At 36.9% G+C, this 21,123-nt stretch overlaps 4 protein-coding genes across 10 annotated transcripts in view; 3 read left to right on the top strand and 1 right to left on the bottom strand.

The window, feature by feature from the left end:
• Positions 1–1,723: 1,723 nt before the first annotated feature.
• fam221a (family with sequence similarity 221 member A) lies at positions 1,724–2,763 on the bottom strand. The gene is made up of 4 exons (XM_016444600.1): positions 2,676–2,763; positions 2,336–2,509; positions 2,073–2,263; positions 1,724–1,959 (listed from the first exon to the last, which is right to left on the bottom strand). The coding sequence occupies exons 1-4, from the start codon at positions 2,738–2,740 to the stop codon at positions 1,724–1,726; spliced, it is 666 nt and encodes a 221-aa protein (XP_016300086.1). The 5' UTR covers positions 2,741–2,763.
• ccdc126 (coiled-coil domain containing 126) lies at positions 1,947–7,098 on the top strand. Of its 2 annotated transcripts, none has more exons than XM_016444602.1 (3): positions 1,947–1,965; positions 5,059–5,567; positions 6,161–7,098. In XM_016444602.1, exons 2-3 carry the CDS (start codon positions 5,333–5,335, stop codon positions 6,430–6,432), a joined length of 507 nt encoding a protein of 168 aa, XP_016300088.1. In that variant the 5' UTR covers positions 1,947–1,965; positions 5,059–5,332; the 3' UTR covers positions 6,433–7,098. The 2 variants fall into 2 exon arrangements, with proteins under 2 accessions (XP_016300088.1, XP_016300087.1); XM_016444601.1 differs by lacking the exon at positions 1,947–1,965 and adding an exon at positions 3,853–4,156.
• A 250-nt stretch (positions 7,099–7,348) lies between these two features.
• LOC107656658 (transformer-2 protein homolog alpha-like) lies at positions 7,349–13,799 on the top strand. Of its 6 annotated transcripts, XM_016444594.1 has the most exons (10): positions 7,352–7,508; positions 8,143–8,450; positions 8,742–8,875; positions 8,981–9,140; positions 11,143–11,196; positions 11,983–12,171; positions 12,938–13,053; positions 13,163–13,282; positions 13,371–13,441; positions 13,638–13,718. In XM_016444594.1, exons 2-10 carry the CDS (start codon positions 8,439–8,441, stop codon positions 13,646–13,648), a joined length of 867 nt encoding a protein of 288 aa, XP_016300080.1. In that variant the 5' UTR covers positions 7,352–7,508; positions 8,143–8,438; the 3' UTR covers positions 13,649–13,718. The 6 variants fall into 6 exon arrangements, with proteins under 6 accessions (XP_016300079.1, XP_016300083.1, XP_016300080.1 ...); XM_016444593.1 differs by lacking the exon at positions 8,143–8,450 and having other exon boundaries at positions 7,349–7,508; positions 13,374–13,441; XM_016444597.1 differs by lacking the exon at positions 11,983–12,171 and having other exon boundaries at positions 7,350–7,508; positions 13,638–13,799.
• Positions 13,800–20,369: 6,570 nt separating this feature from the next.
• igf2bp3 (insulin-like growth factor 2 mRNA binding protein 3) overlaps positions 20,370–21,123 on the top strand; it is a 34,860-nt gene continuing 34,106 nt past the window's right edge. Inside the window, exon 1 of the mRNA XM_016444598.1 lies at positions 20,370–20,956. Coding sequence (XP_016300084.1) covers positions 20,782–20,956 — 175 coding nt within the window. The 5' untranslated portion in view covers positions 20,370–20,781. The remainder of the gene's footprint in view (positions 20,957–21,123) is intronic.

Below are 21,123 nucleotides of genomic sequence, written 5' to 3'. Positions count from 1 at the left end.
TTTGGAGGAGGGGGACAAAAGAGAGGGAACGAATTAAAGATATCATTGAAGAGGTAGAGAGGCGCAGGGTGCATAATATAATACCATCTAAGTGAGGCTTAATATAAATAGAGGACCAGGAAAAGAGCGGCAGTACAAAAGAGACTTCTAAATAAATCAGCGAGGTATTTTCAGAGTGTTGGTGGCGATGAAACATCCAGCAATGAGCCGCGAGTTTTATTTCAAGTGTGGTAATGAGTAGAGTCTGTGTTTGGTCTCTTTTTCATCACCGACGTCACCAAAGGCAAGTCTCTCAGGTCACACACACTCCTATTTGCGCATTTCATGAGACAGACAGATGTTCTCGAGAGCAATTGAGTGGAGATGCATATCAGAACAGAGGAAGAGTGTATGAACATATAAAGAGGAAGTCATAACGAATCCGATCTAATGGAATCTTGAGGAGCTTAGGATGAGTCATGAAACATTCACAAATACAAAAACAGAGGAGCACATTCAAACATATTCTGAGATTCAAAACACACACACACACACACACACACACACACAGTGGAAGACAGAGCTAGTCATGCCCAGCACATACAGCAAACCATTCTAGTGGAACTGTACCAATGATTAGGGGTGAAATTGTTTCTTCTTTCTTTCTGCTTCTTGAACAGAAAGCGATTGAATGCGAGCCACAGAGCCTGCGGAGTTCACAGAGCACGCAGCCCTCTGTGTCTCATAGATAGAGCACAAACACTCTTTTAATTACGTTCTTTAATTGCTATTATTGTTCTGAACATTAGCAAGTAGAGAAGAGCAATTTAAAGCCAATTCATTAAAAACAAAGACACATCTCTCGCACAGTCAAGTCAAAGCTGGTGAAGTGAAGCAGAGGCATGTGTATCACTACTGACCTCTGCTGGCCAAAACTGGAAACTATATGAGTCATTTTACCAATTTAAACATATTTTTACACTGTAAGTGAAATTTAAAAAGGATAATTAAAAATGATATGAATAAAAACGGTTATTAAAAAGAAATGGTAAAAAGTTACAGGCATAATATGTACATTTTAAATTCATTTTATATTCATATACATTTTAATCCAAAATCTTTATTCTGTCAGATACTTGAATGACGAGTATTTTTAATAAATATGTATTTTTGTTTAAATATTTTGTATGGGGCATGAAGCATTGACAATTAACTCAACTAAATTCTTAATACAAAATAAAAAAGTAAATAAAAAGATTATTAAATGTATTAAATTATTACAGTTATTTATAAAAAATTTAATTATGAAAGATTGAGCATTAACTCAATTAAATTATTATTACTTAATGAAAAAGTAAAAAAAAAACGTTGGGGAAAATTTTCTTGATTTTATGTATTTTTAAAGTGTGTCTTAATTAGGTCTGATTATTTTAAATTATTCATCTTAATATCAGTATGAGTTTATTTTTATTCATTTATTTTATTAATGTTATTATTATTATATAATACAGTATGCAAATACTATAAATACATTTATATTAATGTTATGATTAATAAATATACACTGTAAAAAAGTATTTGTTGCAATATACCACTAGACAAATATTAAGAATTCTCTCTCAGGCAAAACAGAAAGCTTAAAATATAACATAATTAAACAAGCATAATGTTGACTCTAAAGGTGTGTGCTAACCTAATGCTAACATTATGTTTGTTGTGGCACCACTGTCAGGTGACACATAACCTATTCTGTGTGCTGTTCACATGTATTGCCTACGCCACTTGGATCCAGTCTCAGGTAGCCGTCCACCAGTGAGCTGAATCCAGTTAAACCTCCCATAGCTGCATATGGAACAGCTCTGCCCACCGGACGCCCCCGTGCCATGCGCTCTTCCGTGGTTTCAACCAGCGTCACATGGGCATATCCAGGCTGACCACATTCGCAGGTGAATGGACTTCGATAGCCAGTGCAGTGAGTGCCTGGAGGTAAACAGGTTAAGATTTGTTTACGTTTGATTAAATGCTTATGTGTAAAATGATGAATTATGTTAGCTTTCAAATAATAATAGGAGATGCAATGGTGCAAAACTCACATTTGTTGCACTGATGGGCTATAGCTTCACTGTGTTCACTGGTTGTGTGTTTGCATTGACAGCGTACTGGTTTAGAGCCGTTGATATGAACATATTCATAGGACACACACTGACAACCTTTGACCCTACAAGGCAAGAGTATAGGCCTTTCCTTTGGCAACTCCTCAAAGTCTGTGCAATGTTGTTTATACCTGAGAATGAAATAGAATTATTAAAGAATCTGTTTGTGTACATCAATAATGTGTATGACCAATGATCCATACCTGTGTGTACAGAAGCAAGGTGTCTCTGGTCCAATCAGTTTGCAGTCTATCTGTCCCGGGACCCCAAAACTGACATATAGACGGTTTTGTATTCTTCTTGGCACCACTGTCTCTTTGTATTTCTTGTACTCTTCCTCTGAAAACAGCCTCCCTCCATCATCTTCCCCAACAATCCTTTGCAAAACAGGATATTCAATGATAGAGAATTACATGATCACTTTTTCAAACTCGACAAGCTTTAAAAAAAAAATTGTACGTGAGAAGATAAAAATAATAAACATTTTTGCATTGACTATGTGAATAGACCTTTTACTAGACGATTTTTCCCAAACAAACCAACCTTTTGTATTCTAAATAGGCCTCCACTGCATTGGTTGCATGTTTGTCGATGTGTATCTTTTCCATTCCACTGCGATTGTGAGTCTTTTTTGTAGATTTGTCTGTTGATATAAATTACTTCTCGAGCTGCAACACTGACACTGCAACTTGTTTACAATGAAGGTTGTTCTTGGCGCCTGTGTTTCTAGGCAACGACGAAACAACAGTGATGTTTTCCCTAAATAGTCTAAATTATGTATAAGAAAAAAAAAGTTTAAAATATCATAATGTAAAAATCTAATCAGTAATATTCAATATACACTCACAACGATTTTTATGCATCTCGACTACATTTGTACACGTGAACTACATTTCCCATGCTGCCTTTGACAATTTACGCGAGTGACGTGAGTCAGACTCATATCAGAGAATCGTTTCCTTCAAACAGTTCTTTTAAAAAATGATTCAGTGATTCTTTTACGTTATGACGTAGTTGCATCATCGCACATTAATAATTTGTATATTCTGAAGAAAAACATATTTATTATAAAACATTCCAGTAAATACGTGGGCACATACAACTGTCTATCGCGTTTTTCAGTACATTAACAAAGATGTTCATTGTAATAATGTCATGCTCATAAAACATAAAGTAATTTAGAACCTTAATTTGCATTAATTAATAATATATTTTTCTGGCTGAAAAATGTTTTTGCCTGTTTTAATATTGCATTCAGTTTTTAACAAGTCAAGTCATACAACATTTTATTCGTATTTTGTATTTCTTTTGTAACTTTTCGGTCCATCAAGTCATTATACCGATTCGGTTCGTTGCGTGAATTTTTTTTTCTTTCTTTTTTTGTATTGAACTTTCAAAATTACAAAATTCAACAGCAAGTTCTTCACATATTTTCACATTTTGTAAATACAAATTGAGACAATTTTAATAAAATAAAAAAACAATAAAATAATAATTAAAAAAATAAACAAAGTAATAATAAAAAATAAAATTAGAAAAAAAAAAAAAAGGTCATCACAAGCATATTTTAAATTCATTTAGCAGAGACACAGTTCTTTGGGCTTTACGATTTGTTCAGTCCAATGTGAAAGAATCGTTTTGTGAATTTGATTCATTGAAAAGGTTCGACTCAAAAGAAGAACCATTCATAACCGGACGTCGCTGGTGCGTATCGTGACGTCGTACGCAATAGCTAGCGTTGTCACCGCAGGGAAAAATACTACTGAAAATGTTCTGTATTCTTAGTTTCGCCACCACAGTCGGCTCCGAATTATAATCTGGCATTTATTTTAAGGCGTTACCTCAAAAATAATTAGCTTCATACTTAATACAGAGACGGTTGCTTTGAAGTTATGATGCAGTTTGAATATTGTTTTAATATTACGGATTTTTTAAGATAGGCTTGCTAGGGCTGCCATGCACACGCGCTAAGATGTCAACGATCTGGAGTCCACGAATCCGTCACCTTGACCACAGGAGTTAAGGTAATTTCTATATTAGCTATGTTACAGTAGCAGATTCATCAGGCTGTTCCAGCTGTTCAATACCTTTCACATCCGGCCTTGTCTTAAAGCGATAGTAGAGTGCAGACCTTGAGAACCGAGTGAAAAAGATAAAAACGAGCATATGTATAAGCATGATATGAGTTCAGCCAGAATGCTAAAAGCTGTTTGATTATATACATTTGCTTATACTGCATGCCAAATATCAGTGGTCCTGTTTTTCTGTTATTGCTAACCTTTTCTCCAAGCCAATATCGCTACAGCAGCTTTTAGATAACATCAACAGTTAAACGAGTCAATGAATAACTCTCACATTGTTTATCTAATAATCACTATCTTTTCAGCAAAGGCATGATATGTCTGACCTCAGAGCTTTAACCCAGTTTTATGCTGTAATTCCCATCTTAAATTTCATGTGACTATACTTTGACAGCATTACAGCTGAAAACAATAGTTTGACAGGGTGGAGCACAGTGTAAATCCCCTGCACTTTGGTCAGTCTTCGATTATAACAGTCATAATATTGATTTCATCTTGACTAATATAATCAATATGCAAAAATGCTACATTTTAACTTCACTAATATTGTTCTGCTGTTTCTGTGGGGATGTGATGATTAAAAGTGGTCGTATTTCTCCCCCCTGCGTTATTAATTTATCTAAAGCACCATCTGGTTGAGTGATTTGTGATTGGGTGGAGAATAGCACTGTGACCACAGAGGAGTGGTGACAGGGCTTCTATTCACTTAAGGATGGAAACGTAATTTATTCATACAAACTGAAACCTGAAGCTTTGTGTATTAACTGTAACTATAGCCATTTAATACAATTATTTGACAAATTTCTGCTTGTTTTGTGTGTGTGTCTATGTGTTGTGTCTTACAGGTTTTCCTTGCACTTGACGCCTATTCAGCAATAGACAATTACTTTCAATCCATCCACCTTCCTTGCTGTTAATTTCCTAGTCAAAACGGCTAAACAAATACTTGAGATCAGTGACCTTATTACCGGCTTTTCTCCCCATTCCTAATTTTAACCTCCACTCCGCTTTTTCACGACTTAATTGTTCCCAGCTCTGAACCTGACACCGACACCCTCTTATAAACCTGTCCCCACCCCATCCCCTTAACCCAGGTCCCATCAGACCTGCAGCATTGCCATGCTGAGCTGTGTGCTGCGTAGGAGCATGTCTCACAGACTGAGTGTGTTTCTGGTGGTCTTCGGCCTGGCCTGGTGTCTGCTGCTGCTTCACTACACCATCACACAACCACGGCGCCAGAGCAGCGCAGAGCTCCGCCAACAGATCCTCGAGCTCAGCCATCGCTATGTCAAAGTCCTTAGCGAGGAGAACCAGAACCCTTCAGGGCCCCATGGCACCTCCATGGCAGGTTATGGTAAGGATTTATTATTATTATTATACATAATTTAATCACCCTCATGTCATGCCTTACCTGTATGCTGTTTTATAGTGCCAAAAAACACAACAAATGTATCATAAAAACAGTACATATGACTTTCGCAATAGTCATACAATAATTTTGTGTGATGAACAGACCGAAATTGAAGTCTGTAGCAAATGTTCTAGGATATGTGTATTTTAATCAAACAAAATAAAAAAATAAAAAATCTGATTAAATGAGCAATTGTATTTTTAGTAACTAACACAAGCAAAGATTAATAAATGTTGTAAATAAATAAATAAATATATATATATATATATATATTGCTCATTGTTAGTTTTCATTAGTTAATGTGCGTTTATCAACTTGTATGTTAACAAATACAAGTTGTGATTTTAGAAAATGATTTCTAAATGCTGAAATTAAAAATAATGAGGGCTGTAGTAATACTGTATTTCATGTTAACTGCACGTAGCTGTCTGATGTTAACAAATGAAAACGTGTTATTATTGTAAGTTCTTTTACATTTTTGTTTATAAAATGAAAACATAATACTAATCCTTGCCTTATCTCTTGTTCTGCTGAAGCTGACTTGAAGAGGACAATTGCTGTGCTGTTAGATGATATTCTCAACCGTTTGGTGAAGTTGGAAGGGAAAGTGGAAGTTGCTGTGAATGCCTCCATACAGAACATCTCCCATCCTGCTGCTGGTGCTGGCACTCTTCTTGCTGCCAGAGTCACCGTTTCCAGGTCCACCAAACAAAATATGTCTGCTCACCGACCAGACAGACGTAGTAACCCTCTGCACTTCCTGCCACAATCACCTGAAAGATCACATAAGCCGCACTCTTTAAAATAGCAAACTGTGGTCATGGACATCATCTGCGCCACTACAGCAAAGACTGAGATACAGAGATAAATATATCTATATATATATATATATATATATATTTTTTTTTAGACTAAAGCAGCTTTTAGACATCCTTTTTCTGTTGTGCACATGAGCTTCAGCTTGATTGTTTTGTCTTGTATTCATGGATCACAAATATATTTTATAACTTATGTGCAATATGGAATATAAGATATGAGAGAGTGATAGGATGTGTTTTCTAAATGAAGGCTGATTTTTGATATATGGATGAGTGTTTCATAATGAATCTGTAAAAGACATCATGTACAGCATTATCCCCACAGCTAGCTAACGGTGTGTAGTGCACTTAATTGGATTCTAGAGCGAAGATTTACACGTAGCACCTTTTAATTGTTGAGACTCCGTGCGTTGCAACGCGATAGCTATTGAACTGTGGAGGAAACAAGCTGATCCAAAGAATAATCTCTGAATAGTTGATTGATGGCTGTATTGCAGGTTGAAATGTTTAAGGGTGGGGATATATATATATATATATATACCTCAGTTGCTGTTAGTACATGAAGCTGAATCCCAGCAAAACTGAACGCAGCATTAATCTTTCAGGAGGAACTGTACCAGACAACACAACTCAATCCATACAATAAAACATGTACAATACTTCAGATGTGTCAGTGTACACATTCGTTTGTGCCATTAATGTGATCAAATGAAAATGGAAAAATAAGTAGGTTTTCCTCAAAGTGCTTCAAATAATTATATGGTTGTACCATGTCAATCCATTGTTTTTTTTTTTATTTGGGATATGTCGATTTATAATCTATAAATTACAATCTTATAATGTGCTCATGTATGCTTTCTATCTATCTATCTATGTTGAAGAGGATGTGACGTATTTGTTGAGTCGTCTCCCATAGTTCACAGCGCGCTTCAGTTGGTCAGCCATTTTCTGCACTTACGTAAAGAGCGGAAGTCTTCGAGGAAGAATATCTTCATTTTCACGTTTTTGCCAATAATTTAATACTTTAAAAATGAGTGATGTCGAGGAGCCACGATTCGAGGGGAGGGTAAGCATGGTTTTTGTATAAACCGTTCTGCCGTTTATTTCAAATATTCTCTCTTTCTCTTTGCGGTAATGATCGATTAGTGAACAGCTAACTGCCCCTTTCTTTTGTTTATTTACAATTTAACTGCACAGATAGATCAGCTGATACATACGTATCGGCTAATAATTCGTTAAACATTTAATATTTAGTCACTTTAGGTCTTTAGAGAAGTCCATTACGATGTTGAATATCAAATAAATGTAAATAAGCTGCTGTGTTGAACATGGCAAGTATTTTTTACCAGCAATTGTTTTTTTTTTATATATAACAATGTGCCCTTTTGATTTTTTTTTAACAGCCGGCCCTACAATAGTACAGTTGTTGTAGCAGATATTGATTAGGAAATGACTTTACACGTGTTTTAACGTGTTAAAACACGAGTTTGCATTCACACAATAGCAACCTGAGTACTTTTGGTTTCTCTTTCCAGCATTTCTGATCTTTCCTTACCCTCTCTCGCTCTTACACCATATGATTATGTAACCAAACAAACATCTGTATTTCAAAAGGAGTAGTGAAATTTCAATAGTTCACTTCATTTTTCCCCTAAATTTCCTTTGATCTTAATTGCTCTGAATGTTCTTTTTTCATTAAGGTTATTGGTCGTGAAGGATTTGAAGAGTTAAGGCCAAGAATGTGGAAGAATATTCAAGATAAAAGAAGGCTTTTACAGAGAAAATGTTTACAGAGCAGACGGTTAAGTGGGAAGGGGAGAAAAGAACGGAAGATCGGTCAGATAGAAGCACACTCGCGTTATGTGTCTAAAGCAGAAAAAAGAAAAGAGGTTTCATATTGGGGTGAAGAAATGAAAAGGAGAGGAAAACTGAACAAATGAAGACCGAAGAATAAAATGCCTGAGAGAAAGGAATAGCGTATACTGAAAACAGAAGAATGAATGAGTCCGTAGGTTAAGTAAATGCAGAATTTGTGTTCCAAGTGTCTTTCTAATCTCTTCTTGATGATCATTTGCATGTTTGTAGCTTTACTGTGGTGATTCGGCTAAAGAACAAGCATCGACTATTAACTTTAGTTGTTGTTTTTATTCCATGATATAATTGAAGTAATTCTAACACTTTCCTCCACAGCTGTAATAAAGTGAATGTTTGGATTTCTGCAATTATGTATGTGGTGTGAGTGTGCTTGCTTTGTGAACGTTCGTCTTGTAAATGTTGTAACACATTGCTGTGATGTTAGGAATCCCGCTCGCCATCCAAATCGGAGCGGGGCAGTCCTGCCCAACCCAAGACGCAGAGCAGGTCTGGCTCTCCCAGCCCTTCCCGAGCATCCAAACGTTCTGAATCCAGATCCCGCTCCCGATCCAAGACCAGGTCAGTTCATACATCAGCTGAATGTCATGAAGCCATTTCTTTCTTGAAAAGCAAGTTAATTTCTGTTTATTTAGTATATCTCACTCAGTGTTTGGTCCTTTCCAGGTCTCGCTCTCGTCGCCATTCAAATCGCCGCTACAGCCGCTCTCGGTCTCACTCCCACCGGAAGAAGTCTCGTTCTCGCTCCAACAGCCCTGACAACCGACGCAGACGGAGCCAGAGTACATCGCCCATGTCTAACCGCCGCAGACACACTGGCAGTCGGGTGAGTGTCATGGGATAGGAGTCTTAAGTTTAGAGGGACCACAACTACTGTTACTGCAGTTGCTGTTAAAAATATAGTTCACACAAAAATGAAATTGTCATTGTTTATTTACCATCATATCGTTGCAAACCTATATGATATTTATTTATATTTTTTATGGCAGCATACAGCAGTGGTTCATAGACAAGTGGCTGGGTGCCTTAACAAACATCCAGAAATATTTATTTTAATAAATTATTATTAATGTATTAAAATAAAACACTAAATTAAAATCCTGAAAAAAAAACTTCAATAATACTCCCTTCCTCCATAATAAAAATTGTTATTATAGGAAAACATACTGTTCTTGAAATTTCTGCAGTCACAAAAAAAAAACTACTTATGCTTTATTAAATTAATATGTAGATGTTTCCAGTTACTGTTAACAAAGTACTGTTAAAAAAGTTTTGAAAAAAGCTTTGTCATACTTGCAGCAGAAATACCGGAAATATCTTAGTCATTAGTGGTGATATTATGTTTGGAATAATATCATTAATATTTGTTAATAAACAAAGATGGAGAAAAAGCTTTGTCATCCTGCAGCTTGTTGTCTTCTGTCTTTCTGTTTGTATTTCCGCAGCTTGAAGGTAAGGTTGTTCGAATTTATGAATGAACCGCTTGTTTTAAAGGGGTCATATGATGCGATTTCAAGTTTTCCTTTCTCTTTGGAGTGTTACAAGCGGTTCGTGAATAGATAAGATCCCTAAAGTTGCAAAGACTAAAGTCTCAAACCCAAAGAGATATTTTTTATAAAAGTTAAGACTCGTCCACGCCCCCCTAAAACGCCTCGTTTAAACACGCCCCCACATGTCTACGTCACGATGTGGGAAGATTTGCATAACGCCGCCCAAATGTTCACGCAAAGAAAGAAGGCGTAACTTTGATTCTCGCTGTAGTATTGTTGTTGCCACCGCCGCCATGTCGTGAAGGCGCTGTGTGTTTCGTTGTGAAAGCGAAACGACTTTGTTTGGTCTTCCAAAAGAGGACACAACTAGAAATCAGTGGTTAAGTTGTATTTACAACACTGTTCCAGAACAGTTCAAACCAAATATTCAGATGTGAGCAACGCATTTTACGGAGGATGAGGACTGTTTCCTGGGAGAGTATAGCCTACCATGCCGGTGTTCATAAACACATTTCATTGCACCAAATACACAAAATAATGTTTTTTTTAGCAACGTCATATGACCCCTTTAAAAATCACATTTGTCATGGCATCCGCTTATATACATACATACACAATACATATGATGACATTCGTTTACTCTACAATAAGTAAATTCACTTCGCCAGCTAATTACTCTTCAACAGTGATGCTATAGGGCTACCGCAAAAATGGAAGTTCAAAAACTAAATTCTAAAATTCTGCGCACTTGTTTCTCTGATGCATAAGGTCTGTATGGGGGATATAGTGTTGGACAGTGAGGGACCTTTGAGTCAAAAAGTTTAAGAACCACTGGCATACAGGTTTATAACATCATGATGGTGAGCGAATAATAACAGAAGTGTAATTTTCCGGTGAACTATCCCTTGAAATCACTTTAATTCCCATTTTTGTTAATTAAAAGATTTGACATTATCTCAGAAAAAAGGTACCAAAATGTCACTGGGCTGGTACTTTTTCCTTTACCATTAAGGTATAATTATGTACCATTTGGGGGTAAATAAAGATCAAACAAAGGTGTACTTTTTAGTCTTTGTACCTTAGGGTACAGCCCCATTGACAGCTTTGTGTCTTTTTCTCTGAGAGTGTAGGCTTGGTTATCTGATTTTGAACCCTACACTTAAAATGCTTTAGATCAAGAACATGTTATGTATTTTTTTAAAGTGATGTTTTAATTGCTAGTCTTAAAGGTGTGTTTCAGTTTTGTACAAAATGCATACAGACCCCCATCACAGCCTCACAGGGACAAGCATGACTGTCTTTAATAACCCCTTTCATTCCTTCTTATTACATCAACAGAGCTCATACAGCCAAGACTCCAAAAAAGACTCGCACAGTCATGGTGACGCCAGGGTATGTGGACCTTTCTTAACCTTTTAACAATAACCACTAGACCAAACAAGTCTCAATGTTGCCTTTTAAAGGGGTTAAGAAGTCCATGTGGTGACTTTTGGTTTTTAAAAATCACTTGGTCTTCCTGCAGTGACTGTGAAGCCCTTCAGACAGCTCATGCAATGACCATATTCATACTGTGATGCCCTAAGACATGTTTTGTTGGACGGAAAGCTGTAATGTTTGGTTTTGCATCAAAATCTCTTTAATAGGGGTTATTAAATACTGTCACACAGTGACCCGGAGAAATTTCAGAGAATTAGGCAGTCATGTTGATTTGCTGCCCCACCAGAGAAAGCAATGAAGTATTTCCTGAAAAATGGCACATCATCTCTGTTGGAGGGGTGTAACAATAAACCTGCAGGAACCTAGACTGGTTATTACATACGAAAGAAATGTTGAGCTGCTTTCCATCACATCCAGTAATTATTTGTAATGTCATTGCATGTGAATATTTTCTGTGGTATGAAATTTGAAGGTTCACAAAAGGAGGTAAAGAAATTAATTACAATGCATTTGCTTTTTTCCCCTCATCAAAGATACGATAATGTAAATTGAATGTTTACCTATCAGTATGATTAGTAATATTTGTGTAAAAATTTTTACAATTGTTTGTGTGCAGTTCAATAGTGTTAAATGCAGAATTTCAATCACACAGGCAATGTTTTATTTGGTCATTGCTCAATTTTGGGTGTTCTCAATCTTTTGTCCTGTGTACTAGTGCTGACACCTCTGTCCCTCTTACAGGCCAATCCAGACCCGAACTTGTGTCTGGGTGTGTTTGGTCTCAGTCTGTACACAACAGAGCGAGACCTGAGAGAGGTCTTCTCACGTTACGGCCCTTTGGCCGGTGTCAATGTTGTCTACGACCAGCGAACGGGACGCTCTCGTGGTTTTGCCTTCGTTTACTTTGAGCACATCGACGATGCCAAAGAGGTACATCCCCAGCTGGAAATGACCTGCCAATGCAAGTTCAGTCTAAGCGGTTTAGTGATCCACTTAATGGCATCTTAAGGACAACTTCGGATTACCTGTTGTAATCTAGTGAACACGTTGACTTTGGTACATCAGTAAAATCTGGAAATATCAGGCCATTTGTGATTTACAGGACTGGAGTAGTCATGAAAATTAGTTTATTTAATTGGCTACATATTGCACTCATGTCAAGTAAAACTTGCTTCAATGCACTAGTAATGTCAATTTTGTGAGTGAATGTTTCTTTTGAAAGGATTCAATATGTTAGTTATGTTCACACATCAGTCCGGATGATCAATTAAAAAAATCGGTCTACATTTGTTAACTAACAATGAGCAGTATATTTTTATAGCATTTATTAATCTATGTTAACGTTAGTAAAAATCAGGTTGTTCATTGTTTGTTTGTTCACAGTGCATTAACAAAATAAGATATTTTTTGTAACCAAGCAGTGTTATGTAGTTATGTTAGTTATGGTGTCCATTGACTTACACTGTATGGATAAAAATGTCATCTTTTATGGTCCATTGAACAAAAAGTCGGTCAAGTTTGGAATGGCATGAGGATGAGTAAATAATGACAGAATTTCCATTTGAACAATCCCTTTAATCCTTAACAACACTAAGACATTTTATTACATTTTCATTAATATGTTAATGTTCAAATGTTATTAGATGCTCTATGACTGTATATCCTGTCTAAACAAACCATTTATCCCTCATTACAGGCAATGGAGCGGGCTAATGGCATGGAGCTGGATGGAAGGTGCATCAGGGTGGATTATTCCATCACCAAACGTCCACACACCCCCACACCAGGCATCTACATGGGTCGGCCCACACAGTGAGTATTTTGCAGGCCAAAAAAAACATTGACAAATAAGCTGAACTAGTATGGGTAGCTGAACTAGTATGGGTGGTTTGTACTAACATTTCAAATGTGACTCTTTTAGTAATGGAGGTGGGAGCAGCAGCAGTGGTGGTGGTGGTGGCGGCGGCCGGAGACGAGACTCGTATTACGATCGTGGCTACGACAGATACGACCGTTATGACGAGTATGACTACAGATACAGGTAACACTGAATATATACTTCAGTGTGTCAAACATTTCTAGTGTTTCTGTGAAGGTTCTTATGAATTCGAATCTCTTCTCTTTTCCAGCAGGAGGCGCTCTCCGTCACCTTATTACAGCCGGTACAGGTCTCGCTCAAGATCTCGCTCATACAGCCCAAGTGAGTGGATTTAAAAGCCTTGAGCAATCAGAATTTTCCACATATGCCCAAATGCATGCCTGCTTGATAAGCCACAGCTTCTAGAGTGCATTACTCATGAAATCCCATTATTCTCCCGTTTGCCCACTGAATCATGTACCATGTGATGGACATTTTAATTGTAGACTCATTCTAATAGAACGTTTGTGTTTTGCAGGACGATACTAAGAAGATCCTGAAGAGCTATCTTGCATGGAGCTATACATTTATAAAGACATGTAAACTCACTGTACTAGAGAAAGATTGTTATAAATGTCTTAATTTGTAGACTTCCCAGTATGTAAGGTTTGTGGAGATCATAAATACTGTCGTCATCGGGTTTTATGTGTGAGTTTTTTTTTTGTAGTGTGCTCGTAAGGTGTGATGAGTTTTCCTATATACTGGGCATCTTTTAGCGGGGATGTATGCAAGAGTGAGTGAGTGAGTTTTCCTATATACTGGGCATCTTTTAGCGGGGATGTATGCAAGAGTGAGTGAGTGAGTTTTCCTATATACTGGGCATCTTTTAGCGGGGATGTATGCAAGAGTGAGTGAGTGAGTTTTCCTATATACTGGGCATCTTTTAGCGGGGATGTGTGCAAGAGTGAGTGAGTGAGTGAGTGAGTGTGAGTGTGTGTGTGTGTGTGTCACTGTACATCTGAGGCAGAGCATAATGTACTTGAGAAAACAGGCTGAGATTGCCTCTTTATCTGTGAAAAAATACTTTTATTTTCAGGATTGTGTTGCTTTGTTTCTTTCTTAAGAAATAAAGACCTTAAAATAAGTGTTTATTTTTATTATGACAAGACATGCTTTGATGTGCTACTTAGTCTTATTAATGTTCTTCAAAGCTGGGAATACAAGCATAATTTTTTTTCGGTAATGTACAGAAATTAATGCCAACTTGCCTTAACATTTTGAATGCTGAATTTTAAAAACCACAGACGAAAAAAACCAGATATAATTTATCGCTAAGAAATTAGTTTTGCAGTGCAGTTTCTAGAACGTAATTAATGTTTAATGTCTATAGAAAAAAGTGTGGTTAAGTCACAACTGTTTTTTAAAAATGGTTTTAAACTTAAAACACATTCCAATATCTGAAACGCAATAATTGTCATAATTATTAATAATAACAGGTGAAAAGAACATTGATCATTTGCATTGTTATCAGTATGTGTTACAATAAAATGTGAACAAAATATGTCTTTAAAAATGTCTTTATTAGCACCTTCTATTAAGATTAAAAACAAATCATACAGAAATAATTTGTACAATACAATGGTTGGCAGTAATGTTTTCATCATAAAATTCAAGTAAATGTTTTTGCATTTTTGTAAAACTGCTTGGAACATCACTAATAATAAATAACCACTAATAAACGGAGTGAATCAGTACAAGTTCACTTCAAAGTTGAACATTCCATTAAAGACAAACTGAAGCAGTTATAAAAACTGAACTGAGAAGCCTACAAAAGACAGCTGTTTTTTTTTTCAAACCATATACACGAGTTGCTTAAACATGGGTTGAATGCATGCTGCTGTCACGGTTTGTAGTATGGTTAACATGAGGTCAAGCAGAATATGATATCAATGATATTTCAGTCGAATTTTTAGCCACTTTTCACTAAATATTACATTATATAATGCTTAACAGACCAATTAACATTCAATTTGTTACAAATACCAAGATACATGAATTCAAATATATGCATGTTTGAGTGAACAGCTGATCTTGAGATTTATACAGAGCCACTTCAGTAGTTAAAACTTTAAGAGTGTTCACAGGATCTTACGAGAAGCTTTCGTTTGTGAATCTGTAAATGTGTTTGAAATCATCCATATTAAATGACCAGAAAGGCACACGAGGTACTCCATTAGAGCAGTGTGGAGCACTTGGCTACATTAGACTGTCGGCCATATTGTTTTCACCTATCCAGGCATTTCAGATTAGTGGAGTGGAAGAGTAAGGAAGTTCTGAGACAAGACCATTTCTTAGATTTCACTCCCTGATGTGGCAAGGAAGTGACATGAGGCCAACACTGCTAAAATGTTATTAAAAGTACTTTTGAATATACATATTAAAATGTGCAAACCAGTCTTCAGACTATAAAAAGACTTTGGTGGACCAAAAAGTTCCAAGTCGCTAACTGCCTCTCTTGTAAGTCATTAAACTAATAATTTTGTTACTTCTCATTGTATGAGATCGTATTTTATGCAAAATTGACAAAATGCATCAGCTGTCAATGTATTGTCATAATAATAATAAAAAAAAAGATACTTTAATCACATCACAATTTTCTTAGAAGACATTTTTTATATGATTATATAAAACTTTATTCTTTTATTGTGTTGTGGTGCATTGAGTTAATAAATATTACATTTGCTTTAATGTACACATGCCATGTGTAGCTTCTTTGTAAAGAAAAAAAAGATCACATATTAAATGTCATCTTCATACTGTGCATTTCTTTACAATTGTTCACTTTTTTTCATTCTTAAAACAATACTTTAAAATGGTTAAAAATAGACATCCTCACATGTGTCAACTTTCACACAAAATAAGCCACATACTTAAGTCACACTACTTGTGTACAACATCTTAAAATTTTTTCCTGGTTCTACCATTTTTATTCCTATGTTTTCAGACCATCTCAGCAATTAAAATGACTGTTGGGTACAGTAAATAACAGTCTTTACTCTGTAGAATCTCCTTGAATTTTCATCAACGTACATTATCAACCTGGCCACCTACAAACATATCAGTGGACACATGAAAAAAATGAACTAAATGCATTTCTACATCAATAATAAAAAAAAACAGTCCATACCAATTATTTCAACTGGACATGAGAAAAGTAGAGCATACTATATGACCTCCCATGTCTTCAATGGCAACCACACCCATTAAAACAGAATAAATACAGTATCCATTTCTGAATTGACTCGAAATGCTATAAACTCTGGCCTTAAATTAAAACCACTCAAAATATCACAGCCTGCAAAGTACAATTTTTTATTATTCTTGCACTTTACAAAAATAATTTCCAGAAACCAAGGGCATTCTTAACCCTTAACGCCAATGTAGGCTATTAAACAATTTATATTTATATAAGTGTGTGACAACTTATGTCTATCTAGCTTTGTTCTGCTTGAGACAATTAATATAGGATTGGACTTGTTTTACAGGTCTGTTAAGATATTCAGACGTTACGCACTGCACTCAAACAGGCCTCTAACCAAGCATATATTAAACATTTAAAAACTATTTTTTTTTTATAAAAACAGCAAAACAGTATAAATTGACTGAATAACTGAATGAACGTACATACCCTAAACAACTAATGACTAAACACTCAACACATTCCTTAGGATGATATTAGTAACCTAAAGAAGTTTGTTGTATGTAATTGTAACGCAAATAAATTAACTATATTAGTTCTTTGACATAAACACAGGAAAAAGGTTAAAAAAAAAAACTACTGGAAGTGAATCAGTACCGCCATTTTCTGTATAAATACACAGTGGTTAATACAGCCAAGAACATAAACATCGACTAAACTGTCAAAAAATTATATCCTTAAAACATAATCAACAGAAAAGAAGTAGTAGTCGGTTTCCAACAAATTACTGGTTCAAAAAGAACGTTTACACGAAACAAAGCTGGTTGCTATACACAAAACTTCTGTGGAAGTTTCTGAAAGCAAATCTTCGCATAAACATGGCGTTAACTGCACACAATGTTCCATACATTCGCTCAACAGGGAGCATAGGCTAAAAACATGCAAAACGTACCTGAAATCTGAAACGGTACAAAAAAAAAAACTTTTCAACTTAATTCCAGTGTTCTTCAACGAAAGCGAAGGCAGCAGTTGTTGCTTTTGTTAGCCTTTTGTCTGTATATAATATATAGGCTACGTACGTATTTATTTGACCGTTTGGGTCCCTAATTCGACTTAAACGGCAAATTATTCCGAGGCTTTTAAGTAAAGCCCGTAGATATTTTTCGTCTAACCGACATACTACACTCAATCCGCATAACTTACTAGCCTACATAAACAATGTTTTCCTATAGAAAACGTCTCCCCTGACGGGTGGAGCAACGGGACTCATTCCTTTCCAATAACATGCATTTAAAGCAACCTCACAAACATGTTGTACGAATGTAGGTTTAGTGATTCTATAAAGCACGTATTCATTATCACAGTCTATACAAAAGTTTACTATAGGAAATGGCCGATGCAAAAAGGGGGCAATGGTATGAAAATAAGCATCCGATCTGACCAGCGAATGAGGGGAGGAGAATCCCCACGTGTGCTAGACACAAGGACTGGGTATCTAAAGGCATTGCATAAACTAAGACTTTCCGCCACATCTGTAAAGAAACAACCAAGTTTGCAGAATCAGAAAATGTTGAATATATAACACATTCATGCGAACTGCCTCGAAATACCTCATGAAAACGAAGTCCTCCTCCATATTTTCTTTTCTTTGCATGTTTTTTACCTTTTAAACTCAAACAGAGAGAAAATGTATGGTGCATAATATGTTCCGGTTTCTAATTTTGAAACTGGATGAAGTAATTCTACCCCATAGTAGACTTTTTTCGCGCCTGGATTTGTACCGAAGAGCTGCGGATGAAAACCAATGAATGAACAATCGATGCAGCAGTCAGCGAGAGTAGAAAAGCAGAAAGGAGCTGCGCTCTCATTGGTCTCCTGTTCGACCAATAGGAGCTCATCATGTGCGTGCCATTCTACAGTAGTATTTCAGTTGTGCTAGCTATACTACTGGCATCCATGTGAAATGTTTTTGTTATATAGTGAGATATGGCACTGTACATGCTACTTGTTGATAATAAAGCATTATATATAAAAAAATAAATAAAAAAAAAACACTACTGGCATCATGCTGCAACTACATGCTGTCTGACTTTACCCACAATAACACATTGAGAAATCAGATGTTGTTACTTTGTACACTTTTAGTTGCCATTTAAAGTGAATATCTATGGCATTAAAAAAAGCTAGTTCTATTCAGTTACAAAAAAATTCCTAATTAGGATTTCAGGACTCTTTGTACAAATGATTTTAAATGAGCAACGTGGCAGTTTTACTGCTAATATAGAACAAAACATGATCTATGGCTTACTCTAGTTCAGTGTGTGTGTGTGTGCGTGCGTGTGTGTATGTGTTAAAAAGGCTAAATAAATATTGGTAAGGCAGAATCTGGGATAAAAGTAAATCGTCGAGAGAAAAGAGAGAGAGAAACCGCCATTGCTTATGCCATAAAAATATTGTTTTGGAAAGATGGCCAGGGCTGAAAATTAAATAAAGTTAAATTAATTAAATTATATAAAGTTGAACGTGTATGATACAAGGAGAGGTTTAATTAGGCTAGTAGTATCAAACAAGGACGAAATTAATTCGAAACCATCACTATATAACGAAAGTGCTCGTAAGGTGCAGAACATTAACAGTTTATTTTAAATCAATTTATCTCGAACAATATGCATGCTCATGGTTGTTAATATTGTTATAGAAAATTGTAAAAATTTATCAGCATGATTGTCTTTGATTCAAATTAGGCCTAAATTAAACGTGTGTGGGCTTCTTTGTGGAGTTTAGTAAATCAAAGACGAAAATATTTTAGGAATATTTCTCAGTTAATTTAAACGCCAGGTAACATTCCAAATAAATTACCTAAATTCACTCAAATTAAAGTAGGACGCGCCAACACGTAAACAGAAACAAATCCGGACGTGACCGCCTGATATAGGCTACGCTTTCCTATCGGCCTTATGGAAAACCACGAAAGTCATTTATTGGACATTTTTGTTCGGAACAACCCCCAAGCAGTGCCTCACATCTCGCGGATTCCAATAAGGGCGTAAAATCTGAATCCGTCTTAATTAATAGAAACCCGTCGAACGTGTCATATCCTAAACTTGCGATGCAAATATTATACAACTTGAATATTTATCAAATCTGACATTATATGCGTACAGACACATCTTTTAAAAGAAAACCAGCACGACCTATGTGTGTATGTGTGTGTGACAGAAAAAGAGGGGGAGAGAGAAAGAGGCGCATAAGGGCGTGGGCCCAGCGTAAATGTCTCCGCTTTACGTGGAAGGTCGAGCGATTTGCAGGCCGCACATCCAGATATTATGCAACTCCAGTCTTTTTCTGCGGAACAGTGAAAGAAATGTGGCGAATTTTCGGGGAAGAAGTCAAAGGAATATTGCATGAACCAACACACAAGCCTATGATCTCCTCCCCGCTGTGCCAGAAGGAGGCCCGCCTTAACCACTCGCCATTACGACTTTTCTATGTTCCGCATGGCCCTCCCCTTTCTTTAGGCACCGGAAGTGTATATTCGCTTTGTTCAATCTGGTTAGGTCACGTTACACTAGGCCACAGTTGTCAAAAACTGTAGGCATGTATAGTTAAGAAGAAGCTGCGTTAGAGTAACGCAAAATGCTTCACATATGTATCTGTGTAAATAATTATACGTAGTTGCGCGTGTAGGATTTTTCTTCGTGGAATGGGAGAGAAAAAGAGAATCTCGCTTGATTGAATGTGGTCTCAATTGTTTAGAGGTTTACCATACCCCTATGGCATGTATGTCATACAGTGTATAGAAAATAGAGTAAGAAATAGTGTAGATGCTGTATGAATGGCAGCCCCTCCCCCTCGTCCCCTATATGGCAGCCCACCATAAGCTCAGATAAAGCCTCAGCGCTGCTTCCAAGCGTTGTGAGGCGAGCTAGTGTGCGTGCAACGCCTCTTTACAACTCCACCAACAACCAATAAGAGCGCAGAACGGCATTAGTAGAGAAAAGTCCACCGAACGGAATATCATTGAACGGGTACAACGAGAGCAACCGGGACTCCTCACGTGCAGGACTGATTTGTAGTTTGAACACGTGGCTCATTGAAAAAGGCAGAATAACTTAGTTTTTTTTGTTTTGTTTCCCGTTCTCTCGATGTTATTAAGAGGCGGTGCCTACACAAACGTGTGTGACAATTTAGTCGCATCGCCAAATAATAAAGAAACGTTCTCTATCTTCCCGGCCCTTGCCTCGCAGAGGTGACGGAATAAATAATTCAGCGCGTTTAAATCAAGAGGAAACGCGAGTGCGCGCAAGTACGGCGGCGATCTCGTCCATCAAATATCTCAGTAGCTTGGAGTGATTGGGAGAACACTCCCAGACCCTCCGCTGAGCGACAGTGCGGTTCTCTCTCTCCAAACACTGCCCATCCGAGCGACGCGATAAAGGGCTGCCCCTCTGCAACACGGTCGCTCTTTTCCGTATACAACAAAATGAATAAGCTCTACATCGGAAACGTGAGCGAGCAGGCGAGCGCGCTGGACTTGGAAAGTATCTTTGAGCAGTGGAAGATACCTTTCAGTGCACCCTTTCTCGTAAAAAGTGGCTACGCGTTTGTGGATTGCCCCGACGAAAAGGTAGCGATGAGGGCCATTGACACTCTTTCAGGTGAGACTTTTGTGCGTAGCCGATGTGATTTTGTCCACCCTCCAAATGAATTACAATGCACATGCAACGGTCGCGTTTAACAATTAGACGCCTATGCAAAACAGGGATGTGTTCGTACACTGAGCAAGTGTAGACTATTCACTTTGTTGTTTTTAAACCACGGGCTT

The sequence above is a fragment of the Sinocyclocheilus anshuiensis genome, unplaced genomic scaffold, assembly GCF_001515605.1.
Source record: "Sinocyclocheilus anshuiensis isolate Anshui unplaced genomic scaffold, SAMN03320099.WGS_v1.1 scaffold2081, whole genome shotgun sequence".
In the NCBI taxonomy this organism is placed as follows: domain Eukaryota; kingdom Metazoa; phylum Chordata; class Actinopteri; order Cypriniformes; family Cyprinidae; genus Sinocyclocheilus; species Sinocyclocheilus anshuiensis.
This window is presented reverse-complemented; position numbering and strand designations above follow the sequence as displayed.